This window comes from Otolemur garnettii, unplaced genomic scaffold (assembly GCF_000181295.1).
Source record: "Otolemur garnettii isolate 467f Iridium unplaced genomic scaffold, OtoGar3 scaffold00079, whole genome shotgun sequence".
Lineage (NCBI taxonomy): Eukaryota > Metazoa > Chordata > Mammalia > Primates > Galagidae > Otolemur > Otolemur garnettii.
Window position 1 is genome coordinate 5766410 of NW_003852474.1, and position 22338 is coordinate 5788747.

General features: G+C 40.1%; 1 protein-coding gene across 34 annotated transcripts in view; it reads right to left on the minus strand.

Annotated features, from left to right (window-relative positions):
* Positions 1-4650: 4650 nt before the first annotated feature.
* Positions 4651-22338, minus strand: part of MAP4K4 (mitogen-activated protein kinase kinase kinase kinase 4) — a 184485-nt gene continuing 166797 nt past the window's right edge. For 21 of the 34 annotated variants that reach the window (XM_023515827.1, XM_023515820.1, XM_023515821.1 and 18 more), the window contains 7 exons: positions 18081-18224; positions 13987-14121; positions 11143-11243; positions 8875-9048; positions 8179-8338; positions 7336-7475; positions 4651-4980 (listed from right to left, as the gene is read on the minus strand). In XM_023515827.1, the coding sequence (XP_023371595.1) occupies positions 4897-4980; positions 7336-7475; positions 8179-8338; positions 8875-9048; positions 11143-11243; positions 13987-14121; positions 18081-18224 (938 nt within the window). In that variant the 3' untranslated portion in view covers positions 4651-4896. The remainder of the gene's footprint in view (positions 4981-7335; positions 7476-8178; positions 8339-8874; positions 9049-11142; positions 11244-13986; positions 14122-18080; positions 18225-22338) is intronic. The other 13 variants (XM_023515822.1, XM_023515818.1, XM_012807924.2 and 10 more) reach the window with 1 other exon arrangement.

Below are 22338 nucleotides of genomic sequence, written 5' to 3' on the forward strand. Positions count from 1 at the left end.
GAGTCCTGAGCAGCAGAGCACAGGGTTTAGATTTAATAAATGGTTGTTAACGTCTGAGAAGCAATCTCAGCAAACATGCAGGCTCTGTCTCCCAACAGGAAATAAAAGCAAATAAGATAATACCATGCCTAGCCATCAGGGACCAGAACAGATATGCACAGAGAAGTTACACAGGGCGAAGACAGAGATGGGAGTTCCAGGAAGAATGGATAGGGGGCAACTGCTGACAGGGGAGCACGTTTCTTCTCCTCTAAGACAATGTTATAACTACTTTCCCCAAATTTTGATTCCTTAGACATTACACTTATAAAACACGCCATCTACTTCTCAAATGAAGTATGGGCATTCTTATTTTCTAAAGGGGTAGATGGTAGAGAAAGCAGCAATCTCTATCTTTAATGTGATGCCAAAACACAAAGCTGGTGTTGGCTAAAGAGCCTGATTTGATTCTGGTTGCTTCTTTTAAATGAAATCCCAACCAACAGCAGGGAAAGCCAGAACAGGAGGAATACAAGATGGTAGAAAGAAAACCCCATCAGCTTTTCAATCCTAATTATTCACTGACTATGATGAACATCAAATAGGAAAAGAAAAATACTCATTTGACAGCCTAAATATTGATAATTTTATTTTCACGTCAGAGAAATAATGTTTCTAGTATGAAGCACAAAGTAGTTTATTAACATAGTTAATTCATGATGATGTGGTGTGGGTAGTCCTGGAGGGTCAGGCACAGGGCTAATGCTGAGAGTGTGGCCCTGGGTCTGTTGAATGGGGACCATGCAGACCAGACCTCGGGGGGAGTTGGGCACCCTGGTATTTAGCCACAGCAGCCTTACATTGAAAAAACTCTGATTATTAGTCCCAAGGTAGATTTATGTGCCAAATTGAGAAAGTGCTTTTTATTAGGTACAGACATGTTATTTCACTTTTTTTTTTTTGAGACAGAGCCTCAAGCTGTCGCCCTGGGTAGAGTGCCGTGGCATCACAGCTCACAGCAACCTCCAACTACTGGGCTCAAGTGATTCTCCTGCCTCCGCCTCCCAAGCAGATGGGGCTACAGGCGCCTGCCACAATGCCTGGCAGGCCTCGGTCTGGATTTGAACCCGCCAGCTCAGGTTTATGTGGCTGGCACCTTAGCTGCTTGAGCCACAGGCACCGAGCCAATTTCACTTTTTGATTCAATTCAAAAATACAACCTTATTTCTAAGGATCAGCCTTACTCCATTTTGGCTTCAGAAACAGTGATGGACAGCCCATCACCTATTTTATCTCAGAGATCTCAGGTCAAACATTTGCTGCTTCCATAACCTGTGTCTGCCAATCACTTGGGAAGCCCCTACAATTTGAGATAGCAGAATATGGGAGCCCCCTGTGGTTTGGGGGAAGGAGAGGGGCATAAAACGTGGATCCCAAGAGGAGAAAACATTTTGAAGGGTTAGAACACATGTGAAACTTATGCCACATAAAACAGGTGTCACTTTTACTTTATTTAAGGAAAAAAGGGGAGGGGATAAGGACAACAGTAATTTCATAATACACTGTAGACAAGTTAGCACTGCAAAAAAAAAAAAAAAGAAAGAAAGAAAGAAAAGAAAAAAAGACACTTGTACTTGCCACCAGTGTGCATGGCAGCCTTGTGATTAGTAAATTTAATGTGGCTTGTCATTTATAATTAATTACCGTTTAGCAAATTTGTAATTGGCAAAATTAGGGATTATGAATCACCATAAGTGTGCTACAACTAAGACAAAAACCTAAATAATCTATTAAAAAATCACTTAAAATAAACCATAAATACATGATGCACATTAGTGTAACTATTTGTGTAAACATTTTCTCCAACATAATATGTGCATGAGAAAAAATTAAAAACACTGCACTCAATACAGAAAGGGTCACTTAGATTTAAATACAGAAAGGTATTACTTATTAAAGCTCTGACTAGCCCTAGAGAGCACTCCTGTAACATGTAATGATATCATCGTAATACTGTTTTCTTTTGTAATTCTGCCATATTGGCACTTTGTGGAGAATTCACTACCCTATAAAAGGGGTAAAGAAAAATCATTCCTTCCCTAAAAGTATCTGAAAAATTACAACAGCTCATGCTCTTTTAGGGGAGAAACCTCACTGGGCACCTGCATCAGCTGTACTGACTCAAAACTGGTTTGCAGGTGGTGAGGCTGAGGAGACGAGGACCAGCAGTCAAGCAAAGCACACAGCAAGACCCCTCTCCAGAAGGACAGATGGCTGACTTCAGTAAACTGAGCCCAGCTCCCCTCCAACACCGAGAGAGTGCCCACCAAGTGCCAGCTTATGCCAGCAGGACATGCACAATTCTGACTTCAGTTCAGACCCCAACTCCACGCCCTCTTCAAGGAGAGCCGGTTTTTGTCCAGTTCTGCACAGGCAGTCATTCCAATGAAACACCAGTTGCAGTATTTGCATACCACCTGACTTCAAAATCACTGGGCTTCCAGTCTGTCTAGTGCAGGACCATGATCCACCTCCTTTGATACTTCTTCCTATTGGCACTGCATGTTTAGTATTTCTTCCAAGGCCTGTGCCCATCTTCACCACTCTCGAAAGCCAGGAGAGAGGCCGTGTCACCTGTGCCCTTCTTTCTTCTCTTGCCATGTACATGTGTGTTCACTATGGCACGTTTCACCTTATGAAAAGCCTAAACGTGAATTGAGAAATAGCCAGCAGGTATTGAATTCTGACCAAAGTCCTGCGGTGATGGGATCCAACCTACTGCAAGTCTCTTTCAAAGGTGAGATTACTCTTCAACGTTCTCTAGGTTAACTATAAATTAGTAGAAAAGAACCGGTTCTGCCTGCTTTGGCCATCAGCATGACTCCAAAGTCATACGAACGGAACATCAATTTTCATCTCCTTGTTCCTCCAAAGCGAGTAAGGTTTTCTCAGGTTATCCTGTCTTTGGGGGTGTACAGACAGCTGTTTTGTCTGCATTTGAGTGTATGTATTTTTTACTAGATTTTTGTAGTTCAAAAAAGAGCCTTTGACAAACATGCTAGACCAGGAGGAAGAGAAAGACAGGGGTCAGAGTGGGCACCACAGGGGATGAGAAGCAAATAGATGCAAATGACAGTTCTGGGGCGGGGGGAGAAACCCCCAATTTCCAGGCTACAAGAGAAATTAACTGGAAGATTAAGGAGGAAGAGTAAGCCAGAACCAGCTTCTGTTGGTGAACAAGGTTTAAGGCAGCTATAACACATATTCCCACTCAGAATTCAACAAGAGGAGAGTAACTGCAGAACCAGGACACGGAGCTCTATCCCTTCACTAAGATATCACTATCCTTAGGGCAGGTGAGTGATGACCAGGAAGCCATGAAACAAATTATTACTCAAGACATTTATTACAAATGTCATGAACATATTCATAAGGTAAAACTGGTTTAAAAAACAGAGAACAAGAGAGCAAGTGAGAAAACAAGAAAAGCCAGGACTTCCATATTACACCTATAACACAGGAAGATGTCAACTTTATGAATAAGCAGAATTAACTACATTCTTAAAATAGTTTTAGTGCATTGCCTTTTTAGAAAAGGGGAATATCCCAAACCCCAAGAAAAGGTTCCTGCAACACTGAACAGTTTGTGTGACTATTCTAATGTGACCACCTGTCTGCTACCAAACCCCGAATTGAGAACAGTGAGATCTCTTTGTTGTGGGCTGCAGTCACCCCATCAACCTTCCATGGTGAATGTGGTGAAAACAAAGCCTTCTGCTTTCCGCATGTAGAAAGGGAACTGTATCTGCCACAAGGCTACGCCCATCTTCATGGACAGTTCTTCTCGTGCCTACTAGGCTGTGATAAATTAGCAGTCAAACTCCAATCTGAGAGTTTTGGTATTGAGATTAAATTAAACATTAATGGTTTCCTCCCAAAACATATAAACTAAATCACCTCTCAATGCATTAGAAACAATGAGGTAGGCAAAAAAATAAACATGTGGTTTGAATTTTTTTTTTCTTCTGCAAGTGCAGACTGTGGTAAAACTGCTGTTGCACTTCTAGGTTTAAACAAAAATTAAACCTTTAACTGAGGCAGTGCTAATACTGTCACACAACAAAGTTCTGGCCATTATACAAAATGCACATATTTTCTGTTTCCTTTTTTTTTTTTTGTTTAAGAACCATCCGCACATGATTTAGGTAAAACCTGATACACAGAAAATGACTTAGTTCTCGGCCAGGATCCCCACCCACCAAATCCAAAGAAACAAATGGGACCCCTTAACCCACCCCACCCGTCTCCCAAGCCCCGCCCACAAAAAAGTTATCCTAGTAACTGTGTCTTTCACATTTTATAAATATTAACTTCTTAAACCTGCACCTTCTTTGTCCACATATTGTCACATTACAAAAAAAGAAATGTCAATTAAATACATTGTTAATGTTACTATATTAAATCTGCTCTCTGCTTCAGCAAACTGCTCCTTATAACACCACTTCTCACCTCCTTGTGCCCACTGCCAAGAAAACCAACGGCATGTTCGCCGTCGCCACCGCCAGATACCCATAACACAGAGTCATTCAGAGACAAGGAATTCTGGAGCTGCAGGGAAGGTGTTTGCTTTCTGGTCTGATGCTCAATCCCAAACACTTATAGCACCTGATGGTAGGATCGGAACAGCACCAGCTGCATTGCAGCCTTGATTTATTTTTGAGTAAAGAAAAAAAGAATGGAGATAAACTGGTAAACGGGAGCAGGAAGGAAGGGAGACAGAGAACCCAACGCATGAGGTCTGCACACAACTGCTGTTCTGGTTGCCCTGGTGCAGCTCTGAGCTCCAGTTGCAAGGAATTCCAAGTTCTCAGGATCTTGAAGACTCTGAAGGCCAACAATGTCCGCATCACACTGCTTCTACCAGCTCAGAAGAGAAGTCCTGCCTAGGGTCATGAAATAAACCTGACTGCTGCCACCAGACCGAACAGAGGCGAAGAATACCTGCAAAAGCAAGAACAGAAGAGAGAGCATGGTTACCACGGCCACACAGCACCTTGCACGGGAAAGGGCTTCCTGTGGGTCCCAGCCAGGGAGTCTAAGCCACCACCATCCTCACATAACACTGCCAAGTGCAGAGAACTTACACTCCAGAAAGCCTTTTCAAAAGAAACTCTGGGATGTTGTCAATTTATCATTTGTAAAAAGTAATCATCCGTAGCCCATTTTTATTACAACTAAGGCTTATTAACTGGGTAACTCCTTATAAGTTGCCATATTGTGAGAACTCAAAGGGAAAAAAACCTGATGTTTTAGAAACTGAGTTGGCTAGGGCATCAGCCACATACACCAGGCCTACCAAACAACAATGACAACTACAAAAACAAAAACAAAAACAAAAAAAGAAAAAAAAAAAAAAGCTGGGCTTTGTGGTGGGCACCTATAGTCCCACCTACTTAGGATGCTGAGGCAAGAGAATCACTTAAGCCCAAGAGTTTGAGGTTGCTGTGACTTGTGACAACACAGCACTCTACTGAGGGCAACATAGTGAGACTCTGTCTCAAAAACAAAAAGAAAGAAAGAAGGAAACTGAATTTATCTCCTTCCACTGTTAATACCCTCTAAAAAAATTTTGGGAAAAAAAAACCAGTGAACAATTGAGAAGACCCCCTCACCAACCTAACTTTATTTTATTTTTTTTATACAGAGTCTCACTTTGCTGTCTAGGCTAGAGTGCTGTGGTGTCAACCTAGCTCACAGCAACCTCAAACTCCCAGACTCAAGTGATCCTCCTGTCTTCAGCCTTCTGAGTAGCTGGGACTACAGATACCCACCACAATGCCTGGCTAATTTTTGTATTTTTAGTAGAGACAGAGTCTTGCTCTTGCTTGGGCTGGTCTCTGATCTGAGCTCAAGGGACCCTCCTGCTCCCCTAGAGCCTAGGATTACAGGTATGAGCCACCATGTCAGGCCCCTAATTTCCTTTTTTTTTTTTAAAAAAAAGTATTAATTATTCCATGACTCTGCAGTTAATATGTTTTGTGCCTATTATTAATAACTGTTAAGGGACATGACAGCATGCATAAAAATATTTAAATACTGAAATGCAAAGATTATTACGTTATACTATAGTACATATACTTAGATAGATGTAAGTAGTACGTATATAGTACATATACTTGTTAAATCTTTGATCTGTTAAGGGAAATGACAGCGTGCATAAAAATATTTAAATATTGAAATTCAAAGATTATTATGCTATAGCTATAGTACATATACTTAGACAAATACAAGCCAAAAAGCTTATAAGACCCTGGATTAGGTCTGAGTTGTACACATTTTCAACATACAGATTTGGGAGATATCATGTAGGGGAAAAAAAAGCAAACCCCACTCGCAAATGAGATGCAGGGCTACAAAAGACAGTGCATTGGTGGTGAGATGACTTTTGCGTTTAGTTTGTGATTGGGTAGGCAGGACCAGGTACCAAGGAGAGAGGTGCAGCTCTTCTTTCTCATGCTGAATTAGTAAATTCAATCTGGGATGGTTGCTAGGATATTTAACGTATTTCAATATGGACACAAGAAGTGGACATGTTCTTAACAGGAAAGTTTCCGAGGCTGTTATGTGCTGCCTCAGGCAGTCAGACATCCCTTTGTCCAAATGGAAATGGACAGAAGAAGAGAGGACTGAGCTTGGTAAAAATCATTTCCATTCTCAATGTCCTTCCCACTGGCAGGCCAGGATAGGTCACAATGCCCTTAGCCCTCTATCTGCTCCATTCCAAGGCTGGTTTGAAAGGGACTTCTGAGAATGAGTGGTCCCCTGGAGAAGATCATGATGTGGCCAGTTTTGGAAAGCAAAGGTGACTTTGATGCCCTGGAGTCTCAGGTATAGTGCTTCTGCATAAAATGAAGTTATTTCACTACTCAAAAGGCAAACGCTACAACAAGCGTTATCTTCCTGATACACATCCGTGGAGAAGAACCTTCTAAATGTACCGGAATTACACTGGCGGCTCTTTCCATTCATAAAAGAATCTGATCTCACAAAATGGATAGCTTTGATCTTCACCATCTCTAAACCTAGACAGGTCACCTGCTAGGGTTTAAAAAAAAAAAAATCTAGAAAATCCAACATATGATGATTTCTAGAGAAACAAATTCCTCTCATAGCAAAAAACAAAACCTATCTCAATCCCCCAAAACACGACGAAAAAGTAACATCTAAGAAGTTTCTTAGTTAATTTATTTCAGAACCTATCAGAACTCCAAGAAAATTTATCACCAAACTCCACGGAAAGGAAATCATTGCTAAAAGACAGAAGCCACTAGAGAGAAGCCCCAAGACAAGCGTTACCTTATCGTTGCGTTCACACAGGAATTTCAGTCTTTGAGCCCTTTTGTGCATGAACACACCGTCCAAGTGACCAGTCTCCACAGATCGGATCTCTATGGCCTTCTCTCCCCAGCCCATTGTCTGATTGGATCGAATATATGCTTTTGGGGAGGAAAAAATTGTAAATTGTTAAAGATAGGAAAACAGCTTATGTGACACATAAAGATACAACCCTACTCCCCCCACCCCTCAGTCCTAGCCTTTAAGGATTTTGTATTTAAGGAGCTTTCCCTCTGTGATTCTCTTGTCTACTCTGAGAAGCAGTCATTTGAATCAATGGTTGCATCTATTCATTTCCCCTATGCCTTTCATGTTTAGCTTGAAAATGATAGTGACTTAACTGCAATAAAAACAAGATAGTTCTGGGATATAAATGTAAAACCATTACAACTTCAAATATTAGCCTTTATTCTTAAAGGTAAACCAGGAGACTGCATGAGGCTGTGTTTCTAGCTGTGGCTCTGCTATACCCAAGAGCAAATCATTTCCCTTTCTTTGTGTCCCTTTACCTTCCACAAATCAGTCAACAAAAAACCTGCCCTATTTTCTCTGGATGTTTTCTGAATTAAATGAGACTATAGCAAAAGAGTTTAAGAAGCATAAAATAATTGGATTTTTTTTCTAACATAGACAGACCTATGGCTATTTCCACAGCCTTCAATCTAACTTTCTACCCCATACTGCCAACTACTATGCTAAATAGTCAAAAGGTCTGAAAGACTCCAAAATCAGCATGATAAATGTATGCAGCCTTAGATAAGCCTCCACCGTTACAGCTGCTGACTTTCCGTGAGTGCTCCGTACCTACAGAGGTGGGCATCTCTCCCCACTGTAGCACCACATCCTTGGTGATCCTTCCGTACGTGTTCACGTAAACCCCTTCATCTTCATAGCACACTAGAAGCTCCATCCCATCTGTGTTGGGAAGGATGATGATTGCATGGGGTTTGATGCTACATTGGATCTAGAGAAAAGAAACAAAGTGCAAGGAAGCATGTTTGTGGCTATTTCCAGCACGATGAAAGTGCTCAGTAAGACTGTCTTGGTAAAAGCACTGGTACCATATCCCTGGAGATAAATATAGCAATTAGGTAACATTTTGAACAACCCATGCAATATATATACTCAAGTCTACCTCTACTTTACAGCAGAAGTCATATACTCCACTGATTCACGTTTTCCAAAGCCCTTAAAACATATTTGGATGGTGGGCTCTGTTTGTCAACCACTCCCAACCCAGGGATTTTCTGGCCTGCCAGCAACTGCCCCAAATCCAACCCATGTTAGTCAAAGCAAGTGCCTAAGAGGTTTAACTCAGGAGGGCTTCGGAGAGCCAGGAGAATGGATTTTTACTTGTCTCAGAGCATAGCGCTACTGAAAATAGCACATCACTTAAATACTCACCCCCACACCAAGGGGAAATGAAGAATCCCTGCTTGTGTTAGTTCACTAAGCAGAGGAAAGAAAAAAGTCAAAACAAAATGAAGCCAGTCAACCAACCATAGAGTGTGGGTTCTTTCTTACGTGTGTTGGTAGATAAATGTCATAGACGGATCCTGAATCCACGTCAACAGCATGGAATCCAGCACAGGATCCATAGATCACTTTCAACCTTTGGCCTTCCTCAACAGTGAGATCCACCAGTAATGGCTTATGTACCAATTCTCCAAATGACTGCAAGGATACAAATAAGAAGAGCAGTAAGACGATGGAGAATTTAATTCTAACAGATTAAAGTAGAGAAGCTAGACTCAACATACTCAATTATTTAATTACTGAGCCACACTGGCAACAATCGTACAGCAAAATTACTCTACAGTAAGTCTTCATTAAATGCTTCTGTCTGTTAATTAGTACCCGGAATGTATTTCTTCCAGAAGTTGGGTCCCAAATGTCCCTTACTCAGCCCCCAAATTCCAGTCTGTCATCTACTACCCTATTGTTTATCTTGATCAGAAAAACATGTAAAGTGAAAAAAATAAGGACTTTCTGTAACATATTGAACCTTTCAAATGCACAGCGTAGTGAGAGGAATTGTTGGAGTCACATGTTTATCACTATTATTATCCTTCTCCCTACTTGAGTCATAAAGACCTCTACCCTTTCTGTCTAGACTGAAAAGGTGCTGGAGACTGCATGGAGTGTAATAGCTGCATCATGCTGGATGGCTTCTGCTCCTCATCAGTGTCAGAATCCATGGGTCTCAGGACCAGAATGATGATGAGATGGAATAGATTTAAATAAGACAATACTTATAAATGCAATTAGTACAGTACTTGGTACATGAAGGATATTAAAACCAGATCTTAGAGGATAATATAATTTTAGAGTCAATTATATTTATTCAATAACACTTAGATTTATTTTTTAAACAAATAGGATAACCCTATTTATCCCACTTTACTGAAAAAAAATCAAGCAATAAGCAATCCCAAAGTGAAAATTTTAGAGATAACTGAAACTTACTCTTTGAATGAAACATACCCAAACTATTTTGAAAACCTAAGCACCAGGCACTGAGAGGTAGAGCTGCAACGATTCTACACCAGGTATGTGTGAACTCCCAAATGAAAAGAACCTTCGTATTTTTTGCTTTTTAAAACAAGGTCGTGCTTTCCACCTGAGCTAAAGTGCAATAGTTTCTTCACAGCTCACTACAACCTCAAACTCCTAAGCTCAAATGATCCTTCTGCTTCAGCCTCCTGAGTAGCTGGGACAACAGGTGCCTACCACCATGCCCAGCTAATGTTTTTCTTTTTTTAGAAATGGGGTCTTGCTGTGTTGCTCAAGCTGAACTTGTACTCCTAGCCTCAAGTGATCCCCTCGCCTTGGCCTCTCAAAGTGCTTGGACTGTAGGCATGAGCTGGCCAACAATCCTCTTTTTAAAACAAATGCCCATTCAATTACTTGTCTAAAACTGCACATAGGCAAAATGGCTAAATAATCTTGGTTTATATTTTAGATCTACAGTTTTTTTTTTGTTCAAACAAAAAAGGAATCATACTTACTATTAACTTTTTCCATTTAATATATACTATAACATTCTTTGTGTCATTCACAATTTTTGTAACTTAATTTTTAATTAGTACTCTATTGAATAGATACAACTTTAAACTGCCTGTTTTGGGACACTTTTTTTTGCGGGGGGAGGGGAACAGAGCCTCAAGCTGTCCCCCTGGGTAGAGTGCCATGGCATCACAGCTCACAGCAACCTCCAACTCTTGGGCTCAAGCGAGTCTCCTGCCTCAGCCTCCCAAGTAGCTGGGACCATAGGTGCCTGCAACAACGCCTGGCTATTTTTTGGTTGCAGCTGTCATTGTTGTTTGGCGGGCCCAGGCTGGATTCGAACCCGCCACCTTAGGTATATGTGGCTGGTACCTTAGCCACTTGAGCCACAGGTGCCAAGCCCACTTTTTTTTTAATCTTTATATACATTCATGACTTTAGGTGAAGAAGGTCTGCTTTTTAAAAGGAGGGTGGAAGTGGTATTGTTTTGTTTTTTCCTTTGTTAACCATATTCATACAATGATCAACATGTCTGCCCAACGTTTGTCTCTCTCTCCTTCTCACACTCTGTGGGCTCAGAAAGCAAATCAAGCTTACAATATTACATTAGAAATGGCCTCTGTTATGCTAAAGCTGTATGCCAATTAGCACATAGCTTTTGTACTATCAACTTTAACTGTACAGAATTTTAAAACTTATTCACTGACTCCTTTCCACAGTTTGCATGGCTGATGTTGCTTTAAATTCACTTGGTGTTGTTACCTTAAAGGCCATAAATTTGTGATATGGCTTGGGTGCCCACGCATAGACTTCCACAGAACTCTTCAAAGCAATTACCAGAAATTTGATTCTTTCATATTTTACTGAAAAAAATAAAAAGCACAAGTCAGTGTCAACATGGAACTCTAAAGCACTTTTGCTGTCTTCTGCAAACTCTAGAACTATGCTTTCTATTCAACCAACCAAACCAGCAGGGGAAAAACACAGCAAGATCATGCCTCAGTTTCCTTTTTCAGTTCTTTAATGTGTAACTATGAGGAGCTATGACAACTCCTGTATTTTCTGATGGTTATTGGGTTCAGCTCCAATACTCTGGATACCATCAATGAGTATTTTCACTCATGTTCCTAGTCTTCTCAGATTCCAAGTATTTTACAATCAAGGACAATGCCCGAGTCTATCACCCTAAAGACTTAAGAACTCAGTATTACTTCAAAAAGAGAATGATGTGATTAACTGCCAAGAGACTTCTGAAACACAGAAAGAGGTCTAGGTTTTCCATGAAGCTATTCCTAGTCTTGCCTCGGACTGAGGAACATAGAGGGCAATACCAAAATACTCATGAGTCTTAAACTCTATCAGGAGACAGAACTACCTGTACATAAGGCCAAGTATCACTCCAGATCATTTCTTGACTATATAGGTAGTTAATTTCAAGGATTTTACCTAAAGTTCTGTAGCAGAAGAAGAGCAATAAAATAAAACTCTTTTCTACTATTATAAAAAATCAAAAACAAACAAACAAACTGATCTGCCTCTGTCCAGGTATGGTGACTCACACCTGTAATCCTCACACTTTGAGAAGCTAAAGAGAGGCAAGGATCACTTGAAGCTAGGAGTTTAAGAGCAGCCTGGGCAACATATTAAAACCTCATCTCTACAAAAAATAAGAAAAGTCAGCTGGGCATGATAGTGGGCACCTGTGGTCCAAGCTACTCAGGAGGCTGAAGCAGGAGGACTGCTTGAACCCAGATGTTTAAGGCTATTTGAGCTATGACTGAGCCACTGCACTCCTGCCTGGGGACCAGAGTGAGATCCTGTCTCAAAACAAAACAAAACTCAAGAACAACAACAAAACCTTACCAAAACCTGCCTCCTTCCCATGGCTGTTTGGGTTCCCTTGCAGCCAGGCAACTCGGCTAGCTCAGAGAGTCCCTGACCACACAGGACTCTGTAGATACTCAGTTTCTTTGAGACATCCCTTGTTAACCTGATGACTCTACTTGTTAAACTCCATATATTGTCGCTGTTCAAATAAACCAGTGACAGTAATACTATAAACACAAAAGTTTACAAAAGGCTATCGGAACAAGACTGATCAACAGAACGTTCTGTGCTGATGGAAATGCTTTCTGTCTGCACTGACACTGATGGGCACTAAACACATGAGACTACCGACCACTCAGGACGGACGAGTGCCACCCAACTAAATTCCAAGGATGACTTAATCTAAATTAATTCAAATATACATTGAAATTCCTGCTGTTCTTGATAGTAACCATGAAGACAAAAATATGACTCACACTTATACTCTGAAAATACTGTGACTCATCTGTTCAGAACAGCAGCTGCTCTGCTCACATGAATAGGCGTGCCTAACACGCCTGCCTCTGGTGCCCCCTGTAGGAGGATCTGCTCATGTGCAGTTCAGCTCTACCAGTGGTTTTATTACATTTAGCCTTAGATGATTTAAGTTATACTTCAACAAACAAAATTACTTCATATAAAAACACACAGAAAATCCTAATCCCCAAATCTATACTGAGATAGTACTACTGTCCAGAGCTACTCAGAATCATTCCAAACCATTCCAACCATTATTATTAACCAATGAGCTGAGGGTGTGGACAGACCACAGAAACCACACACTCAAGGGTGCTAACACCCCCGGGCACCAAGGAACTGACTACAGTGTGCACTTTCATAAATACAGAAAAGAGTACACATGCAAACAGGAATCAGAACTCAACAGGCCCCTAATGTTAATCCATCAGTCTTAGGTATACAGATCTACTTTCTGTTTTAAATTCCGTTAGAAGAGACTGGATATGCTCAGGGTGCTCTGGCCATAGACTGAGGCCACATCCCATTAGAGTATATCATCCTCCCCATAAAACTTTAATTAAGCTAAGGCCCATTATTTCCCCCTTACGTCCAACATTAGTACTAGCATTTTAAATTTTTTCATTAAAACAATTGTTTTGCTTTTGTTCCTGTGAGATTTTACTTGATGAGAATCACTGTATTCGGGCCAAGAAGAAAAAACAACGCAATTGCTGTGAAGCACTGACTGACCAGCAAGGCTGATTTACTAGTGAAAGCACAGTAGCCCTGCACACTGCACTTCACTCGAGATGACCAGCCACAGTCCTTTGGGTCATACTTTCAAATGTTCTACCAGTGTCTGCCAAGGACTCCATTCTCTAAATGGAGGATATGGAGCATTAAGGGAGGGTTCCACATCAGCTGGCTTTCATTTGGTAAGGCTTCCTTACAGGGGTCACTCCAAAGCACATATTATAGAAGAGAAGAATGTGGACTGCCAAAGAGAAGAGATCAAGAGGTCCAAGAGGTGCATGGTGTGGGGGAGCCTGAGGACAGAGCGAGCTACAGGAACAAAGTCTATGTGCCTGTGGGTGCAGAGAGGGAGGAAGACAAAGTCTACATCAGAATACTAGAAAACACTAGAAAACACAATACTAGGAATCAGCCACATATTTCAGAAACAAGTTTATTATTACAAGCTTCAAAGAACCCATGAATTTAAAACTGAATTCTCATTAAACTCTGGAAAAACAAAACCCTTAAAACCCTCCTAGAACTTACCAACTTTATAGTGTACACATCCTTCCAAATCCCCGACGGTTGTCCATCCCTGCTTCTTCTCTACTTCTGGATCATTGTGAAGTATTTTATTTCTTAACCAGGACAAATAGTAGACACGTAGCTTATCCTTTTTGCCTAGCAAAATAAATATAAATATTTTACATGCATATTCAGAAGTAGGTGTTATTTCATTAGTAACAAATAGTAACCAAAAGAAACTTCCTAGACAGTATCAATACCTAGAAGGAAACCATTTTGTATCAAAGTTTGACCAGAAACTTAATTCAAGCTATTCCATGAACTTTTGAAACCCCTATAAAAAAAAATTACCACTAGGAGTAGTAGGCCTGGGCTAGAGCAAAAGGTTTAAAAAACACAATGAACTCATAGTTATGTAGATAGTATCAATAAACCAAAAAGTAACACAAACACCTACAAACAATACCACAAATAGAGCTTAGAAAATGCTTTCAGGTGTATTACGCCACCTGATTATGAAAACTCTGGAGTAGCTATTAGCTCCCATTTTACAGATGAGCACAGAGGGGTTAAATCAATCACCCTATGCAAAGACTTAAATCTAGTAAAAGGAAGGTCACAAGTTAGAGATGTGTACCACTCAGCTGAAAAATTCAGTGGAGAAAGGACAATCTTTTTAACAAATGCTGCTGGAACAACTAGATAACCACATGCAAACCCCCCTGAAATCCTTACTGACTTTGAAACAGTCACGAAAATCAACTCAAAATAGATCACAGACCTAAGTGTGAAACACGAAGCTATATGCCCTATAGAAAATAACAGAAGAAAATGTAGGTGACCTTGGATTTAACGATGACTTTGTAGATACAATACCAAAAGAAAAACTCATGAAAGAATAAACTGATAGTTGGATTTCATTAAAATTAAAAATTTGGGGGGCAGCGCCTGTGGCTCAAAGGAGTAGGGCACCGACCCTATATGCCCGGAGGTGGCAGGTTCAAACCCAGCCCTGGCCAAAAACTGCAAAAAATAAATAAATAAATAAAAATAAAATAAAAATTTCTGTCCTGCAAAAGACACCATTAAAGAGAATGAACAGACAAGCCACACAAGCTAGGAGAAAATATTTGCAAAACATATATTTGATGAAAGACCTATATCCAAAGTATACAAAGAACTCTTACAAATCAACACTAAAAAATCAAACCCAAATACTAAATGGACTAAAGATCTGAGGATATACATGTATACCACACTTACGATACACAGATGGCAAATAAGCACATGAAAATATGCTCAGCATCATATATCATTAAAGAACTGCCAATTAAAATGTGGTAATAGGTGGCGCCTGTGGCTTAGTGGGTAGAGCGCCAGCCCCATATACTGAGGGTGGCAGGTTCGAACCTGGCCCTGGCCAAACTGCAACAACAATAACAAAGAAAAACAAAATAGTTGGGAGTTGTGGCAGAATCACCTGGGCCTAGGAGTTGGAGGTTGCTGTGAGCTGTGACAACACAGCGCTTTACCGAGGATGTCAGGATAAGACTCTGTCTTATAACAAAATAAATAAATAAAATAAAATAAAATGAGGTAACACCTGTTAGTTCCTACACACCTATCAGAATGGCTAACCTCTAAGACACTAGATTAAAAAAATGTTGTTTATTCAAAAAAAAGACAGCAGCAGCATCCACCAAAACCCACATCAGTTTACCACTGTATCAATTTAGTTCAATGAAGGTGAATATCAACCTTGCTTTTTCAAAGTACTGTGCAGAAGACAGTTCCTGGTGGCAGCAAGAGACATTTTCAAGAGTGCGTGTGTGCATGTGTGTGTGGGGTGTGGGGTGGGGTGTGTGTGTGTAATGTTCAGTTTCTTCACCAGGACAGAGGCTACAGGTATGGATTCTATTTGTGACAGTGACTGAGCTGTGCACTTTCTGTGTATATCATACTTCAACACAATTATAGCTTTTGAAGAACTTTTTGTGGGGAACTTTTTTCAGTATATGTTAAATGAAAAAAAGAAAGACCACATCATTTTATGTATAATGTGAGATGAAGAGGGAAATGCAAAAAGTTCATGAGCATTTTCTCTGAGAAGGGGATGACATGTTTTATTCTTCCTAAGTTTCTTCTGTTTTTAAAGCTTCCTACAACTGCCAAGTGTTACTTTGCACAGCTGTCAGCTGACTGTCGATTCCCATGAATCGCCTCATTTCACTGGATGGAAAAATGAAGTTTAAACCTTGAGCTACAGATTGGTTATTTTTTCTCTCATTATAAAAACTACCCCCCATCAACATCTTCTAAGTTTTAAATGGCTGGTTTCTCATTTAAGTAAAAAATAATGAAATTTCTGCATTTCAACAAACTTCTTTACTTAGAACCAAAAACATATACAAGAAGTACAATTAACTGGAAGTAAATCTGTTATATATAAAGAAATACAACAAACCCACACTAGCAGATAATTACATCAAAAGCACTGGGGGCATCACAAGGCCTACTTAAATCTTGTAACTCTGCATACCCTCTGATCTGGCAATAATGTAAATTTTAGGAAATTACAATATATGCAACATGGTATGCATTCAAAGTTCAATTAAACTACAAGGATATTTGTGAAAAACGTTTACATGAGAGAAAGAAAACAGTATAACTTGGAGGGCAATGACAGAAGATAAATAAATTTTAATACATCTAAGCAAGAAAACACTTTCTAGGCATATAAGATGTATGGATACTATGGGGAAATGTTTAATGGCACTGAAAAGGCAGGTTACCTGGTTTGGACAATCAGGCATGGATGGAATACACCTGAACTTCAGGACAGTGGTCGCCGTGGGTAGGCAGATGGTGGCAGGACACTCAGTATGTGTACAACGGTGTATTGCGAAATTTATTACATCTAGTCAGTACATGGGGGGCCACTATTCCTCATTATTATTCTCCATATGTTTGAAATATCGCATAACCATTTTTACTCAGACTTTTTTCCTTAAATATGTATACAGAGTGTGGTACATGCTTAAAAGACTGGAAGCTAAAAATTTAAAACTTAATAGAAGTTCTCTCTGCATAATTTTGCTTTTTATTTCTTATAGTTGCTTTTCTTCAGTGGTTTCTTAATTTCTAAAATGAACAGGGTGACACTTGTGGCTCAGTGAATAGGGCACCAGCTTCATAGACCTAGGGTAGCAGGTTCAAACCCAGCCCCGGCCAAACTGCAACAAAAAAATAGCCGGGTGTTGTGATGGGCGCCTGTGGTCCCAGCTACGCGGTAAGCTGAGGCAAGAGAATCGCCTAAGCTTAAGAGCTGGAGGTTGCTGTGAGCTATGATGCCACAGCACTCTACCAAGGGCAACACAGGAGACTGTCTCTTAAAAAAAAAAATTAAAAAATAAAATGAACATATATAATTTATACAAAGAAAAATGGTCTTTTTAAAAAGAAGAAACTTACAGTGTTAAGTATTGAGAAAAGGATAAAAAATATAATACAATAATGGCAAAGAACAGTTCCTTTTGCACATGGAAGTGGCAGGGGAGTGGACAGACTACACACCGGGTAAGGTGAATGAAACCTCACCAACAACAGAGTGTGAGCCGGTAGGGGAGACAGCTCTCTGGAAAAGCCACAGGTCACGTGTGCATGTGTGTGTCACCTCAGTACATCATCTTCCTTTCTCATTACTATAAAATCGTGATGCAGCAGTACCTTGTCTAACCAGTACATCAGAGAACAAATGAGGTAACTGCAGGTTAGTGTGTGAGCTTGAATATATATATTTTTAAGATAAGAGTCTCAAGCTGTCACCTAGGGTAGAGTACCATGGTGTCACAGCTTAAAACAACCTCCAACTTTTGGGCTTAAGTGATTCTCTTGCCTCAGCCGCCCAAGTAGCTGGCACTACAGGCACCCAGGACAACACCCAGTTATTTTTTTGTTGCAGTTGTTATTGTTGTTTAGCAGGCCCAAGCCAGGCTTGAACCCACCAGCCTGAAAGTATGTGGCTAGTGCCCTGCTCACTGAGCTACAGGCACCGAACCAAGCTTGAATATTTTTAGACAGTGTCATATGTTCTGCTTTACTAAACACATACTTACCAGATATTGTCACCAAGACGTTCAAGCCCTCGAGTACATCCATCTGCTGAAACCGTCTCCGGCTGATCAGAGGGTACACCTTCCCTTGGCCGCTCCTGTCCAGCAGCATCAGGCCGCTCTCTGTACCAACTAGCAAATTCACTCCTGGTTCAGGGACAGAAAAAGGCCTTAATTTTAGCCTATACCTGGCAAATAGCTTAATTGTAAAGAAAAAGTAACATCATCTATGTGGGGGAAAAGTGCAGCTTCCTTAATTCACCCAGAAAAGAAATGCTTCAAATAGTTAGAGGTTAATGCAACCAAACCATCACCCCGTAGGAATAATAACCCTCAGGGGAAGAACAGGGAGGCCTCACCCCCTCTACTTCCTTAACAAACCATCAGTTTCCAAGTTTTCTTCAGTTGCCCCAGAACACTGTAAGCTCACTCTTTCTTTCAGCCTTACAGATTCAGCATCTAATCGCACACACTACAAATTGGAACAAACCTTTACATGATACTATGGTTTTCTTTGTGCTTCTTTCACCTTATTTTCATTGGCAAACTTCTGGAATGGCCCACAGACAGCCCTCCTCAAAATAAGGCACCATTATTCCTATGGGGTGATGGTTTGGTTGTTAAGCTATGACTTGGCTTCTATCACTCAGTTTAAGCTTTTCTTAAAGACCACTGTCCACCATTAAGAAAGGACTGCACTCAATTCTCTTGTCCCTTCATATTTTAGGAGTACTGAAATACCGCGATCTCCCCGGGCAACCTCCGTGCTCTCTGACCACATACTGTCAGAGTTTTTCTCCTCTTCTGCTGCAGTGTGAAGTCTCCTTGTTTTTAGGCACCTCCTCTGCCTTCTTAAGGTGACATTTCTGATGCTGCCTATCCCACCTATGCTTGAGCAGAACCTCACAACTGGTAAAACTAATCCATTCTGCAATCTTGCTTCTCTACCCACTCAGATTTCTCACTTTTGCCATTTCCATTAACAGTACCATCCTCTCCCACAGCTGCAAATGAGCCAAACTAGCTACCACGTCCAGACGAGACCTCCTCTTCTCTTTCCCTCCTTCCCCTTTGTGCGGCTCTCATCACACTGTTCAGGCTTTGGCAGCCTTTTAACTGATGGAAGGAGGCCTTGGCTGAGGTGGTTAAAACAGTCTCTTTCTACTTTCTTATGACTGCACATCAAATCAATCTTAAAGTCCGAAAATACTCATTGAGTCAGGCCCTATCGTCAAAACACACACTCCACGTAGGAGAAGTTCTAAGAGTATCAGGCTGTCCCTTGAACCAACTTCTCCCTCTTTTATTATTCATTGAATTCACCAAATCTCTTGGTTCCTTGGTCAGGAACCTTCATTGTCTGCACTGCCCTTTAACATGCAGCACAGACTACCTTATACTCCCAGGGAACTGGGCAAATACATGTTGGCCCTGACTCCCTAAAATGGGTAATAAACTCACTGACACAAGGAATAAAGTATTTGGGCTTTTACTAATTAATTAATCAGTATTTTCAGGCAGATGGAATAACAGAGAAGAATATCCTGGCATGTGTGTATACACATTCACCCATCTACCCTTATTTACAGAGAATCTGAAATAAATAGCTGTGAAGGCAACAAGGCAACAGCTCTCCTAAGCCCTCTCTCAGCGCTGTGTCTGTGCCATAATGATGGTTATCACCTCAACATTTAGAGGACAGTGTCTACTCAAGCAATCCTTGTGAAGAAACAGAAAGCACCTTTGAGGGCCCTGGGGGAGAGCAGAGAACTTGGAATTTACATCTGTGCTGACATTGCCATGCAAACTCCAATGAGAACTGCAGAGACTAAGGTCACACAAGGATGACAGAAATGTATCAAAGAACCACAGGCTCTCAACTATCACAATACCGTACCCTCAGTCCTCAGAAAATGCAAGAAACAAAGAAATCTCTAAGAAGTCAAGGGATAGGCAGCTACAGTTTCTGATAATAGTATGACTTGTTAAAAGTCCCCCATTAAAAATCTACTACTCAACACACAAAGCCAGTCTCCACCTTGTCCTTGTACCAACGGTGCGTGTTTCACAAGAGGATCCCTATGCACACACATCCACCCCATCACAAGTGCTCTTTGTCTAGTGCTATCTAAGACTGGTTTGCTGGAGTCTGACACAACTCTACAAAACAGCTCCAGAAAATCTGAGGGAAGCCTCTGGAATTTGGAAGAAAAGAGAAGGCCTGAGAGTTCATAACTACCTGAACTTCCCATTCAGAGTGAGCTTTAAAATAAAAGTAAACAAGAACTCCCCCAAATGACCATTATGTACAGCATACGGAAAAAGGCTCATAGACACATATGGTTTCTTCTATCGTCTATAATTAAGATCTTTAGAATTGTCTATGTGACATAAATGTCCTCTGTGGTGTCCATAAGCCAATGGCCACATCTGGCTACTGAGTATGTGATACGTGGCTGGTGCAACTGAACAAATGCATTTTCTATGTTAATTCATTTAGATTTAAATAGCTAATGAGGCAGTAAGTGCTGTGACACACAGTGCAGCGATGGATGATACTGACATTTTATAAATCAGGGAACATCGTAACACTGAATTAGCACTTACGGCCTTGTACTTTTTAAACTGATAGCAAGTCATTATGTTTTTATGAGCTTTCTTCTTTAATGTAACTATCATACTTATCAGGTAATGATTTAATGCTAAGAGAAAAAAACTGCGGTACAATTCAAAAACAAATTTACTATCTGTATAAGAAAAATTAATATTTAATATATGTAATATGCTATGCTCATGTTCATATCGTTTATTTTTGATATTGACCGTTTTGCCCTGACTACGTCCCTATCGTATCTGAACGTGACCCTTAGTATTTCCCCTGCATATACTTACTAAGCGAGGTGAGTTTGCTTAGAAGTTATTTGCTTTCAATTAGGAGACACAAGTTCAAGAGATTTGTTGTACAACACAATGACTATAAGTAATAAAAATATATTGTATTCTTGGGGAAAAAAAAAGATGTTATTTGCAGAAAAGACAATCATTTACTGATAGAGCTGCTGCGAAAGAGTTCATTCTAAAATTCTATTCTGTAAATTATTTCAATATATTCAGGCTTCAATATCAAGTAGATTTAAAAAAAAAAATCCTCTGTTAAGAATCTGGTAGTAACTACACAAAATATTAGCCTCATGAAGAAATCCTATTCTTTATGGTTTACAAAAATAAACAGCACATAAACACCATCCTCAAGATTTTACACTAAGAATGAAGAAATAACAAATGAAGTTGAAAAATATTTTCAAATACACAGAAATTCAGGTTATTTTGACCCTTGACCCTTATTCTTTACTTTCTAATTCTCCTTGATATATTTCCAAGAAATGTATAATTCTGAAAAGTAACCACCTTGGAAATTATGGGCCTATTAAAAAAAAAAAAAAACTGAGTTGCATGCAGCAATAATTTTTTGTAAATATACTTTTTAACCTTTTGACTATTAGATATAATTAAATAATGCTTAGGGCCCCCTACCCTAATTATTCTACTAAGAGTTTATAATTGTGTTTACAAGAATCCTCTGTAGGTCAATGGAAAAAATGTCTAAGACTTCTCCATGATTTAAACTTCCTTTAAGGCCAGCACAGTGGCTTGTGCCTATAACCCCAGCAAGTTGGGAGCCCAGAGAGAGGATTGCCTGAGGCCAGGAGTTTGAGACCAGCCTGTGAAACTTTGTGAGACTCCATCTTTACAAAAGAAACATTTTTGAATTAAGCTAGGCATGGTGGCATGTGCCTATAGCTCCAGCTACTCACTTAGGAAGCTGAAACAGAGGATTGCTTGAGCCCAGGAGTTTTAAAGTACAAACCATCGCACTGTAGTTGAAGTGCACGACCATTGCACTGTAGTTGAGCCTGAGCAACAGAATGACACCCTTTCTAAAAAAAAAAAACCCCTTAAATTCTATGATCAATATGATATTACAGGCAAAACTTTATATAGGAAGAACAAATAATTAATTATAAATATGAGAATGGAAAAATCATGTTCAAAAAGATGTGCTAAAATTACCCCAGCTCCAACAGGAGAAAACTGCCCTATTAAAATATAAATATATAGCAATTTACAGAGTCAGTTACATGGTTACAAAAGAATGGTTGCTATAAACACTTCTAAGGTAATTAAAAAAAAAATCTACATGTGAATTTTACCACTCCAACATAATGCTGTGTATAATGTATTCTGAATGTAGGGCTACAGC